At 38.6% G+C, this 20,580-nt stretch overlaps 1 protein-coding gene across 1 annotated transcript in view; it reads left to right on the forward strand.

The window, feature by feature from the left end:
- HYDIN (HYDIN axonemal central pair apparatus protein) overlaps nt 1–20,580 on the forward strand; it is a 362,157-nt gene that overhangs the window by 84,229 nt on the left and 257,348 nt on the right. Inside the window, exons 6-7 of the mRNA XM_053606972.1 lie at nt 5,580–5,779; nt 12,834–12,958. Coding sequence (XP_053462947.1) covers nt 5,580–5,779; nt 12,834–12,958 — 325 coding nt within the window. The remainder of the gene's footprint in view (nt 1–5,579; nt 5,780–12,833; nt 12,959–20,580) is intronic.

Raw genomic sequence — 20,580 nt, forward strand, 5'->3', positions numbered from 1 at the left:
TTATCAGCACACAGCCTGTCTGGATTCATCTATCCTGCCCTGGCCCCAGGGGATTTTGAAGCAAGTCTCGTACTTCATATTATTTTATCTGTAAATGCTTCATTATTTGTCTCTCTTAAAGTTGGCATAACCACAGTACCATTATCACACCTATAAATGGCAGTAGCTCCTTAATATCATCAAATATCCAATCAGTAGTCAACTCTCCCCAATTGAGTCATAATTTTTTAAATTGCTTCTGTTAAATTAAGATCCAGACAAGATTTGCTGATTGCAGCCCATCGGCTTGTTTAGAATCGCCTTCTGTCCTGTTACCTATAAACTGGTAATTAGATCTTGGTCAGATTCATGCTTACGTTTTGTTTTTGTTTTTGCAAGACTCCTTTATCGTGATGCGGGTACTTCCTATGGTATCACATCAAGAATCAAGAGGCACAAAATATCTATTGTTATATTTTGTTTTTTATAATGATCTAATAAAGATCATCACCTAGATCATTGAGGGTTAAATTTCTAATTCTGTAATTTGTTTTGCACTTACTGGCTGGAATTATCTTAAAAACAATAATAATGACAACAACAAAACTTTACCTCCTCAACTGTTCAGCTACCCTGAGGTCTGGCTCACCAAGTATTAAATTTGCCAAGTCCTACTCATATACGGTGTCACTGGGGTTGCCATTCCTCCCTCCAGTTTAGAAGTGGAGAAAAGGCACCAAGAGGAAGTGAGGGCATAACCACACGGGCCTTGCCCCTCCCGCCACAGAGCAGAGTGCGGCAGTGAAGACATCATTCCCCTTTGCCTAAGACTTGAGAGGACAGAACGATGCCATGTGTGCTTGGGGCTAATGAGAATCAACATCCATTCTTGTCACTTCCCAGAAAGTCCTGTCTGCCATTGGCACACCTGCTGCTGGTTTGGAAGAAGGGCATGTTGGAAGGAAGGCTAATGACAAAAAAATGGTTTGGAAGTTTCATCTGGAGAGCATTTAAGGATATAAAGTAATTCATGGCTAAGTTTCTCATAGTAGAGGGGAAAGAGCTCAGAATAAATATTTTGGCTTTCAATGGTGACCCAATAGCTCTGGATCTAAGTACATCAACTGAAGTAATTCCTTGGCTCGCAGGCTGACAGAGCCTCCCAAGTCATAATGTCTGAACTGATTTTAAACCAGTCGAGCGATGTATAATGGTATTACCATTCTAGATCCAGTAGATCAGGGTATTACATGATCTAATATAATCATTTTAGATGTCCAACTTCAGAGATTAGGACGCATTTTAAAGGAAGTGTTTAAAGAACTTTCTTTGTATTCTTTTGTGGATGTGTGGCTTGATTATGAAAAAAAAATACATAATTCTGATCAAACTTCAAACCTTCCTTGTTTCAGACCTTGAAAAGGCTTGAAAACATCCCTTCAATATTTCAATTAGTCTCCTAAACTATTTTCAGCTGTCTTAAATTTTTTATGGAACAAGGCAGAGGAGCTGTGAATTTGGAATAAAATAAGACAAAACACTGCGGGATCTCCTCTCCTCTCGGACTCGGCAGCATTTTCTTTCTTTTAGTATCTCAGTTAATATTGTTTTCACACATGCCTGGTGCTTTCCAGTTTATAATTCTCAACAAAACCTGTGCTGGCTGGATTCCGTGTCCTAAGAAAAAGTGAAAACAGTGCTTATCTCCTTGGGATTCTGTTGTAATCAGACTAGACTGTTGCATTGCTGAATTCTGGGACATTTTCTAAAATCAAGTGTGCTTAGAGCGGTTTGTACTTCTCGGTGTCGGGATAACATAATTTCGGGGCCTGGCATTACCATCTAGAAGCCAGAATCAGTTGTATGGGTAAGAGTCCAACAACTCAATTTCAATAAATTTCGTGAATACTGTCCATTAATTTTTATCGCTCACTCCTGCTCAGGGCTTTTATGTTTGCAGTTCCCCTTGCCAGGAGCACTCTGCTCCTAGATCTCATCTGCCTGCCTCCTTTTGCTGTTCAGGTCTCCAACCAGAGGTCACCTCCTCAGTGAGGCCTCTTTGGTTATTCTAACCTAAAGCATTCCTGTCCCATATAATCCCTTTACTGTGTTTTATTTTCTTCAAAGCCCTCGTCACTCTCTGAAATATCTTGTTCTATTTTTGTCGTTACCACTATTATTGTGAAATTTTTCCTATATGCCATGCACCAATCATTGTATTTAATACAAAAGTTGAATAACTACAGCTACGCTGACTTAGCACCTCTCACCAAACAACAGGCTAAGCACTTGCCCTGACCCCTTCAGGTCCATGTCACTTCTTGTCTGGACAGTTGCAGTGGCTTCCGAACTGGCCTCCCTCCACCCACTGCAGTCTCCTTACAGTCTGTTGCTGCACAGTAGCTAGCGCCTTCTCAAAAATGTAAGCCAGGTTACACTGTGATCAGCTTTGAGCATCAGGAATGCACTCACCCAGGCTCAGGTCCTAACAATGGCCTAGAAGATGCGGTGAGATCTGGCCCCCGCCACCTCTCTCCCAGGTGTCTAACCACTCTCGTTCCCTTGCTCTGCTTTGGAGCCAGGCTCCAAGTCGTGCTTCCCCAGAGAGTGATCCACCCACATAGGTTCATCTCTCACCTTTCAGGTCTGCTGAAGTGTCGCCTCTCACAGAAGCCCCCAGGAAAGGCTCCTGTGAAGGAGCTCTTCCGCGCTCTGTCCCCGCAGTGTGCCTGCTTTCTCATCTCTCATCTCTGCCCACCATTTCATTGCTCAATTTCCTTTGTTCAGCAAATATTAGTTGACTGTTTTCTAAGTATAGATCTTGTTCTAGGCACTGGGTCTACCAAAAGCAAGAAGATGGGCAAGCTTCCTGTTGACAGGGAGATTCTAGGGGGAGACACGCGAAACTCAGTGTGTAGGTGGAATAGATAATACTCTAGATGACTTTGGGGAAGACCAGAGAAGGATGGAAGGCCAGGGAGCAATGGAGCAGGAGAGGGAGAGGTAAGCTGGAAACGGGGCAGCCAGAGGCCCTCGGGGAGACAGTGAACAACTGTGACAGTCCTGGGAGGTGAGCGAAAGAGATGACACCATGTGCAAAGACTCTGCAGGGGAAGAGCAAGGGGACAGGAGGAGATGTGGACAGAGAAATGACTGGGGTACCAGGCCATGGGGCCTTCACAAGCATGCCTGCCTCAGCCGGGGTGCTTTTGAGCACAAGAGCAGCCTGTGCTAATTTACATTTTAACTGGAGCCCTCTGGCCCTTGGGCAAAAACTAGATTTTAGGAGAGCAAGGATTGACATAGAGTCCCAGGAGTTACCCCAGGCAAGGTTGGAGTGGCTAGGACCAGGTGGCAGGGGTGAGAGATGGGGAGCAGCAATTGCAGTCCGGGTATATTTTGAAGATAGGTTCTAACGATTTACCAAGAAATTGAGGAACATAGCATCAAGGATGCCTCTTCCAGGATTTTAAATTCAGGCCATGGGAAGGCTAGAGAGGCTGGGTTTAAGACTAGGGGGCTGAGCAGGAATGGGGCTGGGGAGCAGAGAGGGTCAGGAGCAGGATCTTAGCTGGCCACATGGAGCCTTTGTGGGTGCTAGAAAAAGGTCCCTGTGCTGAGGTGATGCAGCTGTGGCCAGCTGTGGGCTGGACTTCAACCCCCATTCCTGCCTCTCGGCAGGGAGTCTTGATGCCATGGTAGGCAGTGGCATTCACGGGGGACTTTGTTTTGAGAGGTGCTGACTGTGCAGTTGGGTAAGAGTTTGGAATTCTGGTGGCAGACAGAACTTCAGGTTTAAAGGCAGTTCGTGGCCATTCCTGATCACTTTGTCTTTGTAGTTGTTTATATATGAATTGCATAGTGCGTTATCCCTCCTTTATTCATCTGCTCATCTCCATCCTAAGTAAGCTGGGAGGGGATCATGACCGTGTCTACTCTTCCTAACCAACTGTGTTTCTAGACCTGACACCACACTGGCACCTGGGCACTTGATAAACACGTCTGAATGAGTACAGTACTGGGGTGCCATTGCTTCACACTTGCTCATGAACTCACATGTGGGGCCAGGTCCGTATGTCGGGCTGTATGCCATACAACCTCATTTCCACTCTATGCCCGAAGCCTGAAGCCTGAAGAGAGATTTCTTTAAAACCTCCATCACTTAATACTACCTTTTTTCCTTTTTAAAATTTTTTTATTTTTTTTATTAAATCATAGCTGTGTACATTAATGCAATCATGGGGTACAATGTGCTGGTTTTATGTACAATTTGAAATATTTTCATCAAACCGGTTAACATAGCCTTCATGGCATTTTCTTAGTTATTGTGTTCAGACATTTATATTCTGCATTTAGTAAGTTTCACCTGCCCAAAGGAAATTTAAACTCAAGGTGACTTTATATTTATCAAAACTGCCTTGCAGCTAAAATGATGGGAAAACTTAAATAAAAACAAACCTGGGTTAGATAACAAGTTTCTTACATGTTGACGTCTGAGCTTTTGGACTCTTCTTGAGGGAACTGTTAACACTTTCCTCTTACATTTAGTTTTGCTTATTGGTGAGGGTTCACTTTTAACTTTCCCTTTGCTATATTGCAGGTAAGCATTCTATTTCTGTCTTATCAGATGAAAGAACAACTTTATTCAGTTGTTTATGTTGCACTTAGGCTGAAGACTGGGAAACATTGATGCCTGGAGCTTTGGCCTTTTATTTGGACTGGTTAGTAAAAGCTTTGCACGGGAGGTGCAGTTTAAACTGAGCTATGTATCAGTTTCCTATCGCTATGTAACAACAGACTACCCTAAAGTACAGTGCCTTGGAATAATGAATATTTATTGTTGCTCACAGACTGTAGTTCAAATGTGTGGTCTTCTGGTCTTCTCTGGGTCCACTCATGCATTGGATAGGCAGCTCTGCTCATCCTGGGAGGTGCTCTCACATATCTGGGCTGGTCTAGTATGGTCCTGGCTGGCACATCCGGGCTCACATGCTATAGTAAGTAAGCTAGAAGGCTTACTCACATGCCAATGGCAGTATTCCAAGAGCAAGACTGGAAATTCCCAAAGCTTCTTGAAGGCTCAGCTCGAAACTGATATAACATAACTTATGCTACCCCCTATAGCTCAAAGCAAGGGAGATTCCACTCTGGATGGAGGAGCTGCAAATTCGCATTGCGAGTGTACAGGCCTAGGGAGGTCATTAATTAGAATCATCATTCTATCCACGGGCCTGAAGGATAAGTAGGGTTTAGAAGGAGGATGTGAGGGAACTGTTGTAACCCTCCTTTGAGCTGAAGACGAATGTGCCTTGCCTATCACTGTCTCCCACCCCACATCCCTAATATCTGGGAGACACATGGATCATGAGCTTCTCTACTGGCCCCTGGGTTTTAATGCTTGACCTATTCTCTTGCCCTCAGAAAAGAGAATCTCGTTAAAAGTACGTCCATAATTGTCTTGAGAAGTTTTTGTGGAATTACACTAAGTTGTTTTGCAGAATGCCTGGCCTACAACCAGTCACAGTTCTGTATTTTTCTTGCACAGTTCTCTTGATCGTGTTGGTTTTTCCATAAATAACGATTGTACACTTCCCTTGTAGGACTACACCCATATGTTGACCTGTGTTACTGAAAGAGAAAAGTTTATTATACCCATCAAAGCTAGAGGTGCACGAGCCATCCTAGATTTTCCAGACAAGCTGAATTTTTCCACTTGCCCTGTCAAATACAGCACCCAGAAGATTCTGCTGGTACGAAACATTGGCAAAAAAGATGCTGTGTTTCACATCAAAACGGACAGGTATATATTCCTTTGGCTCTCGTTTTTGATTGGTTATAGCTAAATCTAGTCCAAGCACAAGTAATTTTCTAGAATAGCATTATGGGTGAAACTGCTTGTTACAATCTTTAATTGCAAAGATGAGAGTCCTCACTGAGGTAGGGTAGACTTTGTAATCCTTAGAGAAAACTAAAATTCAAGGCTTAATGTCTTATATATATATTATTTATATATATACATACACACTATTTTTTCAGTACCTTAGGATGTCACTCAATTGTCCTTTGGTTTACATTTTTCTAATGAGAAGTCTGCTGTATTTCTTTGTTCTTACATATGTAATTACCTCTTTTCTTGGGCTTTTTTGATTTTGTCTTTGTATTTGGTTTTTAACTATTCAAATATGATGTGTTTGGTGGTGCCCATGGCTCAAGAGAGTAGGGCACCAGCCCCATATACCGGAGGTGGGGGATTTAAATCTGGCCCCAGCCAAAAAAAAAAAAAAAAAACTGCAAATATGATGTGTCTAGGTGCAGGTTTTGGTTTTTTTGTTGTGCTTTTTGTTTTACGGGTTTTGTTTTGCCTTTGTTTGGTTTTGGTTTTAATGCTGTCTGATGTTCTCTGAACTTCCTGGATCTTTCACTATTTTTGGAAAATCTCAGCCATTATTCCTTTAAATATTTACTATGCTCCATCCTCTTCTGCTTTTAGGGAAGTTTTGCTTGCTTCAGATGAAAGCCACAGATGAAGCAGTATGTGTGTGTCCCATCTCCCTTGGGGCCCAGGGGTTATCCCTCTTTAGATTTCAGTCTGTTTGCCCTGCAACTTCAGCTCTCTGACAAGCTCAAGAAAAGTCTTGATTTTGTTATATATCTGACTTTTTGTCATTGTTAGGGTGAGAGAAACACTCTTTCCAGCTTTCTGTATCCTAGGTGTAAGCAAGAGTCTGAACCACTTTAAATAACTATCAAAGGCAAAGGAAAACTTTTTTTTGGAAAGCAGCAACTCCTAACATGGTTCATAAGAGATAGTACAGCCTTTGTCTGTTGTTTCACAATTAGCCACCCACACAGTAAAGCCTCCATAGTTGACCACTTCTCTACATTGACCACTTTAGGTTAACCTAGTTTTCATGGACTGGACAAGCACCATATATGCAATGGAAGTTCCTCATGTTGACCACCTCTGACCAGTTTGTGACAGTCACTTGGGTGGTCAACTTACAGAGGTTCTACTGTATTTTGATTGAGGGAGAAAAACAGGTTATTCAACTGGCTCACCATGACTTAGAAAGAACCCATCTTTATCAATTAAAAAAAAATGGTCTCCCACAACCACCATTCAAAATACACATTTAAAACTTCTTGTCATACTGATATTTTTTCTATGAAGGAAAGAACCTACTTGAGGTGGAAAGACAAGTGTAGGCAGTACATCTTCATGAACTGTCTGGATAAATCTTAAAAACTACATATAAATGGCAATTTCTTACATATTAGAGTCATGTAAATGTGAAGCAAAATTACTTGACAGATTTAATAGTACAGAATTGCAGAAAAAGGTCTAAAAATCTTCTGTCCATATAACTGTGGATATGAATCATCACCTTTTTCTAATTTACCTAAAAAATTCTAAGGTGAAATGGGGAGCCAACTAAAGGACTAGCCAGGAATTACAAACACATTAGCGTCTCTGGTCCAACATTCCAGTTTACAAAAGAAGGAAGTAAGGTCTGAGAAGGAACATGACTTACCCAAGTTAAACCTGGATTGGAACAAAGATGGGCCAGCTCTGGGCTCATTTGCCCTCAGATCTGTTTCTTGCCATTCCTCTGCTCAGTGTCACTAGGGGGCTATGTTAGCCTTCCCAGTCTTCCCAGCCTCCCAGCTCAGCTGGATTCCAGCTAGGGATGACCATTCAGGGGACTAGAAAGAGACTGGAGGGTAGGAAGAAGAGAGAAGCTGGGGAGTTTCTTCTCCTTCCTCCTCGTCTTCAGCAGTGTCTCTAGCAGTGGTTGCCTCTCCTGTATAGTTCCTGCTGTGGTCAGACTGGACTGCCATGGATCTAGCTTCTGACAGATTATCCTGATCCCTAGGACCTAATAACATTTCCTCCTCTCCTTTTGTCTCCAGCCCAAGGGTAGGAATAGCTAACTGTTGTTACTAATCCCAGCACCATCTTAAGTTGGGTTTCTCATCTTTTCCATCTTCTGTGAAACCAAGTCTCTAATCAATTAAATTCCCTACTTACAAATATGTTCGTTTTCCTGTTTAATAGTAGTTTTATGATCTTTCCACAAAAATGCTTGTGTTCAAACCTTGTCATCAAAGTTTTTTTTTCTATAAGCTGCCATAAATCTTCCAATCAATCCCTTTTCTGTTCACATTAGCCACAGTTGACTTCTGTTGTTTGCAACTGAGAACATTGATGGCTAAATGGGAAAGGATATGGTTGGATTTGTGGTCACATCATATTGAATCAGAATCCCTGGGGAGATCCCCTAACAAGTATTCATTCTAAAAACTGCAGAGATGATTCTGTTGCCCTGAACAGAGTTCTTCAGTTAACCATGTCTATTAATCATGACTATCACTGTTAATAGACATGGTGGAACAATGGATGTATTTGAGAATTTGGAGTCAAAAGCTCAGAGTCTACTTTTGGTGCTGCCACTCTTAGTGCTTCAACATACAGCTAGAAAACAGTATCTCACAGGAAATTGTTTAAAACCAGATCTTTTTCTCTCATTGAAATAATGGTTTAATTAATAGTTACATTTTTTAAATGGTTAGGTACATGTAAATTATAAAAGCTAAAACTTTCTGTACATGACTCTTGCCCTCATTGGAATGTGAGCTTCTCAAATGCAAAGATTGTATCTAACTCCTTTCATTTGTATGTACTCAGCGTCTAGTAAAGTGTCTAGAATAAATGAGCACTCAATGCATGTTTATAGAACGCCTAACTAACAGTATATCACAAAGGGAAGGCTACAACTATAAACCTCTACAATAAAATTTTTAAAAACATGATCCAGGTACTATCAAATAAGCATATTTTTTACACTAATAAAAGGAGCTGCAATGTACTGTAAAATATACAGACAACATAAATAATTACTGTTCAACTTCAGTACAGATTTGACCTAAAACTCTAGTAGGTTTCAGAATAACTTTGACTATTAAAGGAGGATTAATTTTGGATGATGAAATAGAGAGGATTAGGAAGCAATTTCAAAATCTAAACTCTCCAGGTACAAATTAAATAAGAAATATTCTGAAGAAAAAAATATCATATTCAATATTTAATATGATAGGACCAATATTTATTCTTGTGCTAAAATATTGAATCATTTGGATGGAATATTTTTGGTTCTTAAGAGCAGCTCACGATCAGAAAAAAAAAACCTCGAATCTTTCTCATGGCTCATGATTTGTCACAAAACCAAGTTCCCTCTACAATTATTTGATGTTAATAAGGAAGTGATATCAAAACCAAACGTTTTGATAGACTGAACCAACCTAAACCCTTGAGGATAAATACATTTTACTACTTTGTAAGAGCATTTCCTGATACTTGATACTTTATAGTCTGTTCTGCCTATTTGCATTTAGTAAAATTAAATACAAAATCAAATTGTAGACAACATGCAAGTACCAAAATTTAATGCACTCTACCCAATTAACATGTGATTTATTGAGAAAGCTTAGCAGTTCTAAGTAGCAAAGGCAATCCCAGGTGATTATCTAACTTACGAAGAAGTTTAATTGGTGTAATCTAAACCCAACAGTTAGCAAGTTAGCACAAAGGGAGAGTATCTGTTACCCGTCTATGGAATTTGGATTCCTGGAGGTCATAGAGGTGGGAGCTAATGTCCCCTTATCTGTAGTAAATTAGCTTAGGTTCTGCAATGTAAAAATATCCAATTCATTTCAAAATTATTCTTTTGCTACCAAGACATGTTCGAAAAGAAAATGAAAGCACAGTGCAGGAAGAAAAATATTAGAAGTAGAGAGGCAAGGATAGAAGAAAATATGGCAATGTTGTTTTGTTCCTGAAGCCAGGGACTTGGGCTCGCCTCTCAATTCTGCAGGTTCTTACTGAGCCCATAGGAAGGAAAGAACTTTGAGACTGGGAGATTCACCTGCCTCTTCCATGAAGCAGATATTCTGGAGCTATCAGAGGTCTGGTCCTTTCCTTCAAGGTGTCAACGAAATTAATAACCGATTACAGAGATTATTTCCCTGTAAGAGTTTGTGTAATCCAATTCAACAGTTTCTTTGGAAAGGCTTCTGTGAGCTAAGAACTGTACAGAGGGTTGTGAGAGACACAAAGATGAATCTAATCCCTTGGCTTCCATGTTCAGGGTGGTTTGGGATGGGCAGAAAGAACATGGACTTGAGGGAACGCGTCCTCCTTGCTCTGCCAATATACGTCATTGGGCATCTTTGGGCAAGTTGTTGTGGAGCATCTGTTTTTTCATGTCCAAAATGCAAAGAGCAATACCTACTTTCCCAGGTTTTGTTCGAGGACTAAAAGAATGAAATCACCCAGTGTAGTGCCCAGCATAGAATATGCACTCATGACATTTTGTTTTCCCTATTTATTCTTGTCAGGTTTCTTGCTATGGAGATAGGCAGGTTTGAAAACTAACTGTAGTACAAGGTAAACTGCAGTAAGAAGTTTTTAAAAAGGAAGTTATAGCCTCTGAGAGGCAGGAGAAATTATTTACAAAAAGGAGAATCAGGGAAGATTCTATTTTGGGGGGGGGATTCATTGAGGGTACAAGAAACCAGGTTACACTGATTGCATTTGTTATATAAAGTCCCTCTTAAAATTGTGTCCTGCCCCCAAAAGGTGTGTCACACACCGAGACCCCCCACTCCCCTTCCTCCTTGCCTCTCTCTGCTCTTCCTTTCCCAGAAAATATTCTATTTAAGAAGTGACTTTGAGTCTGGGCTGGAACAGGCGCCTTCAGGAGGAGTATGGCATGTGGGAAATGGGGGCTACCCTGAGGCGGCCCTGGCAGTTCTGGGTGGTCTATGTGTGGGGTACAGTCTGGTGAGAAAAGAGAGCAGGTGCCGTTCTGGGGGGAACTGTAGGTGAAGAGAGCTCTCCTACCCCATCTCACGCTAGCACTGACTTGGGATGTTACAGGCACATTAGATATTTAAACAGATGTCTGTGCATAAAGAGAATGCAAAAATTCTAGGATGTCTAGGATTTGGGACCTGAGTGCATGGATAATGAAGACCACCAAAGATGTTTGAACAAGAGATTGATGTGTTACAACCTCTATGTGGTTTTTACACTCTCTCTAGAGCAGTGCAGGGGGTTGAGAGAAGAGTGATAAAAGCTCGAACTCATCATCAGACTCAATCCTGGGTTCATCTTCCAGCATCTTGGGGATACCATTGAAGGAGATAAAAACAGAAATAAGAAAAATAATAATAAATGCTCATATAGCACTAGGTGCCAGGCATTGTTCTAAGCACTTTACCCCTATCAACTTTGTGAACCCTCCTGTGAAATAGGTGTTGTTGTTACCCTCATTTACACCAGAGGAAACTGAAGGTTGACTTGCCCCAGGTCATGGTGGAGCTGGGTTTTAAACTCAGAGTCCAGGCTGGTAATACTGGCCCAGAGTGCCACTACAGCAATGCCTGGGGTTCACGGAAGATTGGTGCTGTAGTTTCCAGGATGGAACAGAGAAAGGAAGTGGGAAAATCAAGAAGTGAAAGGAGAAGAGGTCAAGTAGAAAGTACCAGATGATCTACCTCTTTATGATTTAAAAAAAAAAAAAAGAAAGTGCCAGAGAAAAGAAACAATCGCCCAAGGTAGGAAGTCCTTGAGTTCCCTTCGGAATAATCTCAGGCACAACCAGTGCTACCCTTAATGAAAACTCTGTACCCTCATAACAGAAGGCTTAGGTTTTCTGCAATTGATTTCATCATCTAAGGGAAGATTTAAGGAATTATGACTCTAAAAACTGTTGTGATGAAAGTAAATAATCAGAAATAGCTTGGTCTGCGAGATACATTGCACAATACATTACCTTGAAAAACTAGCAATTTAAAGAAGTGACATGGACCATGAAAATAATTAAATAGGCTGGATTTCCTATTTAGAAAGAACTCTAAGTTATTTAAGGTGTTTCATGATTAGATCCAGCTTCTCTCTTCCTATTCCCTTCCAAGACAATTAAATGGAATGATTTCCCTTTCCCAAATCTACCCTCGCTCCCCACAATGTCTACATCCCCAAATTCCATTTTCAAGACACAGAACTTGTCCCCAGTTTGCCTTTCCGGATGCACTCTCGGCACAGCCTTAGGCTGTCTGACTTCTGGCTTCTGGTTGGGCTCTTCCAGTGAGAGTCCCGCAGGCCATCAGACAGAAGGGGATGTGAGGTCAGGGTATTTTTTCTCCTACTGTCTTCCTGGTTCCTTGTTCCTGGTAAAGTAGCCTTCTCTTTGGCCTCCCCTTGCCAGTTTCAAAGCCACTCCTCCCCCCCACACACACACCCCATCTCTTGCAGTCCCCTACCTACTTTACATAGGCCCTTTGTTTAACTGGTCTGGGATCATCCTAGTATGAGTGAGTGTACCATCATTTCCTTCTGAGACTCTGATATGTTTTACTACTGGGATGGCCTCTCTCCTATAACCGCTCACAAAATTTGATTTTTATCCCTTCAAAGGCACTGTTCCTTTGCAAGTGACAATATCTGCATACACATGTTAAGTCTATCCCTTACTGCAATCTCAGTGTTTGAGGACAAGGGCAGGATTTTAGTCATCTGCAATCACCCTAACCTGACTCTCTGAGCCCAGCAGGTACACTCAATGGAAGTTAAAGGAAGGGCTAACAAACAAGAATATTACTGCACCATCTAAGTTTTCTCACATGTGCTGATTTATTATAGTTATTTTAACATTAAAATAAAAATGATTTCACATTAGGGAGGAAAGTATACTTCACCTCTGGATCACAAAATTGTAGTTTGGGATTTTACTTGTCTGCAGCCCTAGAACTCAGAAATGTGCTCTCACGTTGGGTCCCCACGTGTGTTGCAGGCCTTTCTCTGTGGAACCAAATGTTGGAACTCTTAACGTGGGCGAGTCTCTGCAACTGGAAGTGGAGTTTGAGCCACAGAGTGTGGGCAATCACAGTGCAAGGCTTATCGTGTGTTATGACACAGGTATGCATTATTCTTTGTTATACGTTCTGCGTGTTAAAAACAATCAGACTGGAAATATGATAAAGCTAAATACGAAATGCTTATTTTTGGCTGCCTTAGAGTAAACGAAAATCCACTATGTAGAGTCAAACAATGAATACTTTCAAAAGAAGTGATGTTGAGTCAGACAGATAGAAATTCCACCTAGTTTGTGTCCCCAGTGAAAACCTGAGAAATACAGGCTCAGGAAGGAACTCAGGCCCAGAAGTCACACTGGTAGGTTAAGGTTATTTGCGGGGAAATAGGAACTTGAAGGTAATTTAACACAGTGGGTTTTCCATTTGATTTATTGCCACATTTATCTGACATTTAAAAAATGTAACCCAGTTCAGAATGTTCCCCTACGTGCTCACTGCTCTATGTAGGATTCAGTTACTTTAATCCCTAGAACATACAAATACGTTACTTAACATCTCACATGAATGTAGGACTGCAACTATTACCACTGGCATTTTCTTGAGGGCTGTGCCCTGTGCAAGCATTGTTTTGCAGATGTTTAATTTATGGTCATGTGGACGGCGTGTACATTATACCGTCTCCAGAGCTAGATTTCAAGTTAATATTTTACCAGTGCCATTTATTATTTCATGATTTTTCTCTCTCACTTCCTTTTTACCCATCATGCTGATCAACCCAGATTATCTGCAGAAGAACATTGTGGGGAGAAAGCAGAAGTACACAGCCAGGGAGTGACAAATGCCACCTCGGTCACAGTTCTGAGTTGCTGGCTTTGTGGAAGCATGTCTGCCTGAGGAACCATGGTTAAGTGGTCCTGGCTCCACATTGCCCAGCATAACCACACATAACCAAGGCACAGTCTGTATGATTTATCTGTTAATGTTAGCCATAATGCACTGGCTGCCAGCATGAGAAACTAGTTTAAGTGAAAGGAAGAACTTTTGACTCGTGTAACCCAACGGGAGAGTTTAAAAGCACAGCTCATAATATAGGACATCCATCTTCCAAGGTAGTTTGCTATTTTACACACTGACAAGGTGAGAGTTCAGTTGCTTCACATTCTTGCCAACATATAGTATCGTTTTGTTAATTTTAATGCAATCATGGGGCACCATACACTGGTTTTATAGACCATTTGACATATTTTCATCACACTGGTTAACATAGCCTTCCTGGCATTTTCTTAGTAATTGTGTTAAGACATTTATATTCTACATTTAGTAAGTTTCACGTGTACCCTTGTAAGATACACCGTAGGTATAATCCCACAAATCACCCTCCCTCCACCCATGCTACCTCATCCCCTCCCCTCTCTCCCCCTTCCCCTTATTCTTAGGTTGTAACTGGGTTATAGCTTTCATGTGAAAGCCATAAATTAGTTTCATAGTAGGGCTGAGTACATTGGATACTTTTTCTTCCATTCTTGAGATACTTTACTATGAAGAATATGTTCCAGCTCCATCCATGTAAACATGAAAGAGGTAAAGTCTCCGTGTTTTTATTAATTTCTAAGTGTCCTTTATAACTCAGTGTTCTAATATCATTTTTCAGAAATAATATTTTCTCTCAGCTTGACTCTTTATTTCCTTAATAATATTTATTTTTTCTTATTTCTTAATGAGTACCAATTTTTAATTTTGATGACATCTATATTACCATTTTTCTTTTTTAAGATTAATGTTTTTGCCTCTGTGCTAAGAAATCTTTGTCTTTTCCAAGATCATGGATATATTCTCTTTTGTTTACTTCTAGAAGGGTTATAATTTTAGCTTAATTTTGGGTATATGCGAGGTAGGGAACATGTGTCATTTCCCTTCAGATGGATTATTGGTTCTTCCCAATTCTTATTATCTTATTTTGGAACATTTATTAGAAGTTGATACATTGATACTTTATTATTCTGTTACGTAATCTGCTATTACTTTATTATTCATTCCTTTTAACCTCTGATTTATGTTTTCTACTTCTTTGTAGACTGATCTGGATACTTCTCATCCATTATCCCATTCAATAATTTACTCTTTGGTGAAGTCTCGTCTGTTGTTTTAATTTCTTAATTATTGTGATTATTTTTGTTTCTGGAATTTTTATTAGTTCCTTATCAAATCTGATTGCTCTCTGCTCTTTTATTTTTCAAGGTTCCCTTTTATTTTTTAAATATACTAAACGTGGTTATTTATACTCTGTATCTGATAATTCAAATATATTAAGTCAGCCTATTCGGTCAGCTGTTTATTGTTTCTGCTAGTTTTCGACAACGGTATCTTATGTCTTCTTGTGGTTTGTAATTTCTGGATTTAGAATCCCCAGCTTTGGGCAGCTCTGGACTTTATCTCCTATCCTAGGCACACAATACAATCTTTCAGGCAGAAGTTTAAAGGTTAACAAAAGCCAAGGGCAAAGGCCAGCCTTGACACTAGGTGATTTCCTGGTTTTCTATTTACTTTGACTTCTTTATTTTTCTATCAGGCTAGTAATGAATTTAAAAATATTTCATCACTTATTTTAATTATTTAAATCTCTAGTTTCATCTGTTGCCTAACCCTGACTCTAATTTGTGCCTTTTTTTTACATTGTTCATCATTATTTATGGAGTAGTTTGTTCTTTCCTACTATTTTATAATCCTTTCTCCCCCTCATATTATAAACATGGATTATCCTTCCATGTATTTAGGTTTTCTTTATTTTCTCTCCACCATAGTTCTTGGAGTAGAACTCTTGAACACTTTTATTAGAATTATACCTATACATTTAGTGTTTTTTGATGTTAGTATAAGTGGGTTTTTTTTTGTTTGTTTGTTTGTTTGTTTTTAATTGTCATTGTTCTTTGCCAGGCCCGGGCTGGGTTCGAACCTGCCAGCTCCGGTGTATGTGGCTGGTGTGTTAGCTACATGCACTGAGCCAGTATAAGTGGTTTTTAATTATGTTTTTATTCAGGTTTAATTTAGATATAGTAAGATGCACAGAGAACAAACATACAGTTTGATGAGTTTTGACAAATGTAAGTCCTATGTACACCCCATTCAAGGTATAAAACATCCATCACCACAGAACATTCTTTTGTGCCTGTTCCCAATCAATCCCTTCAAACCCCGCTCCAGTGATTTCTGTCTCCCTCTGTTAGTGTCGCTTGTTCTTAGAATTCAAGTAAATGTACTCTTACAGTACATACTCTTGTGTCTTTCTTATTTCCTTCAACATAATATTTTTGAGGTCTATCCTTATTACTGTGAGTGTCAGTAATTCCCTTTTTATTGATGAGCAGTACTCCCCTATATGGTTATATGTAATTGATCTATTCTCCTATTAATGTGAATCTGTATTTTTTCTTTTTTTTTTTTTTTTCGGCCGGGGCTAGGTATGAACTCGCCACCTCTGGCATATGGGACCGGCGCCCTACTCCTTGAGCCACAGGCGCTGCCCGTGAATCTGTATTTTTAAAGTTTTGGGCTATTATAAATAAAGCTTTAATATTTACTCTTGCACTGGTCTTTTGTGTGTGTGTGTGTGTGTGTGTACATAGATGTACATGTGGCTTTTCTTTTGTTTTCTCTTGGGTAAATATTTAAAAGTAGAATTGCTGAGTCAGAGTCATTATATTCCTGTCTTCTAAATGGTTTTCTACAGTGGTTGAACCATCTTATATTCCCACCAGCAATGACGGAGGTTTTCAGTTACTCCATGTTCTCATTAACTCTTGGTCAGGTCAGTCTTTTTTTTTTTTTCGAGACAGAGTCTCACTCTATCGCCCTCAGTAGAGTGCCGTGGCATCACACAGCTCACAGCAACCTCAAACTCCTTGGGCTTAAGCGATTCTCTTGCCTCAGCCTCCCGAGTAGCCGGGACTACAGGCACCCAGTGTGTGTGAAGTGGTATCTCATTTTGGTTTTAATTTGCATTTTCCTAACTACTGTAATGTTGAACATTTTTTATGAGTTTTGCCCATTTCTATGCTTTCTTTTCCAAAGTATATATTCAAACCTTTTGCTCATTCTTTATGAGATAGTTTGTTATTGACTTGTACTTTTAAAAATATATATATTCTCTATGTAAGTCTTTCAGAAATAATTACTGTCAATATTTTCTCACAGCAGATTGCTCTTTTAATTTTTTCATAATGTTTTTTCATAAGCAAAAAAAATCTAATTTTGATGAAGCACGCTTTACCAATTTTTTATTTTATCTCTAGTGTGGTATTTTTTCCTAATTTTATTTTCTAAATTTGTGTAGGTTTACTGAACTATTTTATATGTTGATCTTTTGTCTAAAGACCCGGCCAAAGTCACTTAACTTATAGCTCATCTGTAGACGATTTTGGATTTCATATATGCAAGATCAGATCAGTTACAAATAATGACAGTTTTGTTTTTTTCAATGTTTATGCTTTTTATTTCTTATTCTTTCTTATAGAGGCTAAACCTTCAGTACAATGTTCCTTCCAAGTAACGATAGCAAACATCTTTCTCTTGTTCTCAGTATCAGAAGGGAAGTGCTCAGTATGTCATTATTTAGTATTATATTAGCCATATTGGTTTTCAGTGACTATTTTATCAGCTTAAGAAAATTTTCTGCTATTGCCAGTTTTCTAGGACTTTTTCTCTTGAATGGGTATTGACTTCTTCTGAATTTATTAACTTGAAAATACATTGTTTCACCTTTATTCTTCCAGTGAAGTGATTGATTTAGAAATGGTAAATACCTACTACATTCTAAGGTAAAAGCAAGTTTTAAATATTATCATTTTAATATCATATATCACTGGATTAGATTTGCTAATATTCTGCTTGAGAGTTTGGCATTCAAGTTCACGAGAAAGATTGGCCTATAATTTTCTTTTCACATAATGCACTTGTCAGGTTTTGGTCTGACAAAACAAATTGGTATCATGAAACAAGTTGGGAATTAGTCTCTTTTTTTATTCTCTAGAAAAGTTTTGAAAAATATTCATGTTATTTCTTCTTTAAAAAATTGAAAATTGTATTTTTCAAGCCTGTATTTAACCAAGCTTATTAAAAGGAGGCTAAAGTTTTAAATTATTGATTCTGTTTCTTAAACTGTTTTTCAAGAAATTTTTCCATTTACTCTACAATTTTAAATTTGTTGGCATAAAATTGTTTAGAGCCATTCCCAATCTTTGTAATGTCTTAAGGATCCTTAGAAATATCTCTTCATTCATTATTGATACTGGTAATTTGGTTCTTCATTCCTTTTTTTCAAATAACCAATATTTATTTGAATTTCTTTATTGTTCACGTCTTTTCAATTTCATTGATTTATGTTCTTTAATATTTCATTCCTTCTACTTTCTTCAGGTTTTATTTGTTGTACTTTCTGTAAGTCTTAGCAGAGGTCCTTAGAGCATTGATGTTCAACCTTTCTTCTTTTATAATATATGCATTTAAGTCAATACATTTTTCTCTAAAGTTGACTTTATCTTCAGCCCACATGTCTTTATGTTTCATTTGCCTCAATGCTTAATGGAAAACATCTTAGAATTTCTGGTTTTGTTTCTTCTTCAACTTATGGGCTATTTAGCAATGTGCGGATTAATACACACTAGGGCATTTTCTAGTTATGCTTTTGTTAATGATTTCTAGCTTAATTCCCCCAGTGACAGAAAACAAATCCTATATAATTTCAGACTTTTCAAACTTTGAAATTGTTGAGATTTACATTATGACCCAGAATGTGGTCTATTTTGGTAAATATTCCCTGTGTACTTGAAAGGGTACAAGTTCCATAAATGTCAATCGGATCAAATTTGTTAATAATCGTATCATCCAATCTATATCTCTACTAATTTTTTGTCTCTTTGTTTTATCAGTTATTGGAAGATGTTATTAAAATCCACAACTACAACTATGATTATGGTGTTAGTTTTTCTCTTTTTTGGTGCTATCAGTTTTCATTTTATATATTTTGAGGCTATAATACTTGGTGTATATACATTTAGGATTATTATAGTTTTCTGTTCAATTAACCATTTTATCATTATATAATTGCTCTGAATCTTTAGTAAGATTTCTGACATTAAAATCTACTTGATCTGATAATTATGTACTGTAGAAGCTTTCTTTTGAATAGTGTAGACATGTATATTTGCTCATTCTTTTCCTTTTATCTTTTCTGTGTCCTCATAGTTAAAGTGTGACATTTGGAAGCATCACTAGGAGGCTGTTTTTTAAGTCTATTCTGAAAATGATTGTCTTTTAATTGTATTATTCAGTTTTTTTATGTTGAATGCAATTTGGGATTGAATCTTCTGTTTGACTATTAAATAATTGTTACCATTATGGGAAAATTATTAGCTGAATTTCAACCAGAACCTTTGTGTTATTAGTATTGATAGCGGATGGAATAAAAAAAAAATGAGTTAATAAATGAGTGTTAATAAAACTCCATCAGTAGTCACATTTCTTCTCTGGGTCTCCATATCTTTGTTGAAGTATCATTTTTATTTATGTCAGTCCCTAAAACTAAATATTGGGGAAAAATGTGGCCTTTAGATCATAATATCATAAGGTTTTAAACACGGAGTTTGAAAAAGAATTAAGTCAATTCTTTTACACTCACTAAAATAATCATTGGTAAATACACTAAATAAATTACCCTTAGAATATTATTTATTTCATCTTTATCTCATTCTTTTTAATATTTTGGGCATATTGTTAATACATATGACAAGTAGACACTCCAATATATGGGTATAATTTATAAAGAACAAGTCTACATACGTTGGGGGTATAATTTCAAAAAAATTTTATTTGGTTGAGTTTTGAGCTCAGCTGACTTAGAGTTCTGGTAGATCAATAGAATCAAAACTGCAGAGAAGGCAGGGTGGCTCATGCCTATAATCCTAGCACTCTGGGAGGCTAAGGCAGGTGGATTGAGCTCAGGAGTTTGAGACCAGCCTGAGCAAGAGCAAGACCCTGTCCATACTAAAAATAGAGCACCTTTGGTCCCAGCTATTCAGGAGGCTAAGGCAAGAGGATGGCTTGAGCCCAAGAGTTTGAGGTTGTTTTGAGAGATGACACCATGGCACTCTACTGAGAGCAAAAAATGAGACTGTGTCTCAACAAAAAACAAACAAAAAAAATTGGAGAGAAGACTTCAGTGATAATCTAATCCAGTCCTTAGATGTTAGAGATAAACACCTGATGCCCTAACAAATGAAGTTGCTTGACCAAGGTCACATAATGAGTAAATGCCCAACAAGAAGCCCAATTAAAATTCAGCCTCAGCTGCTTCAATCCTGGGCTTTGCTCTTTCACCACAGCAGATGGTCTAATCTCCCACGTGACTGCATATGCATTTTTGCTCACTTGATCTGCTGTCTTTGAAATGTAGCTGCATCTCCAAGTGGCCTTGGATCTCGATTTTATTGTTTTACTAATATTTGCATGTAAGTGTTTGGAATGACACACATACATTTACACTCCTATGCTAAAGGCAAGATAGGTTGAACCACAGTGAATGTTTGTGTATTACAATTTTATCATTCATGGAAAAGTTGGTCTACCCCCTGAGATTCTGTCATCAACTTTGGCGAATCAATAGAAGTCATTTTCTGAAGATTGCAGACAGAGGTAAACTGCCTTGTAGCATTTTTCCTTACATGAAATAAA

This window comes from Nycticebus coucang, chromosome 2, assembly GCF_027406575.1.
Source record: "Nycticebus coucang isolate mNycCou1 chromosome 2, mNycCou1.pri, whole genome shotgun sequence".
Classification (NCBI taxonomy): domain Eukaryota; kingdom Metazoa; phylum Chordata; class Mammalia; order Primates; family Lorisidae; genus Nycticebus; species Nycticebus coucang.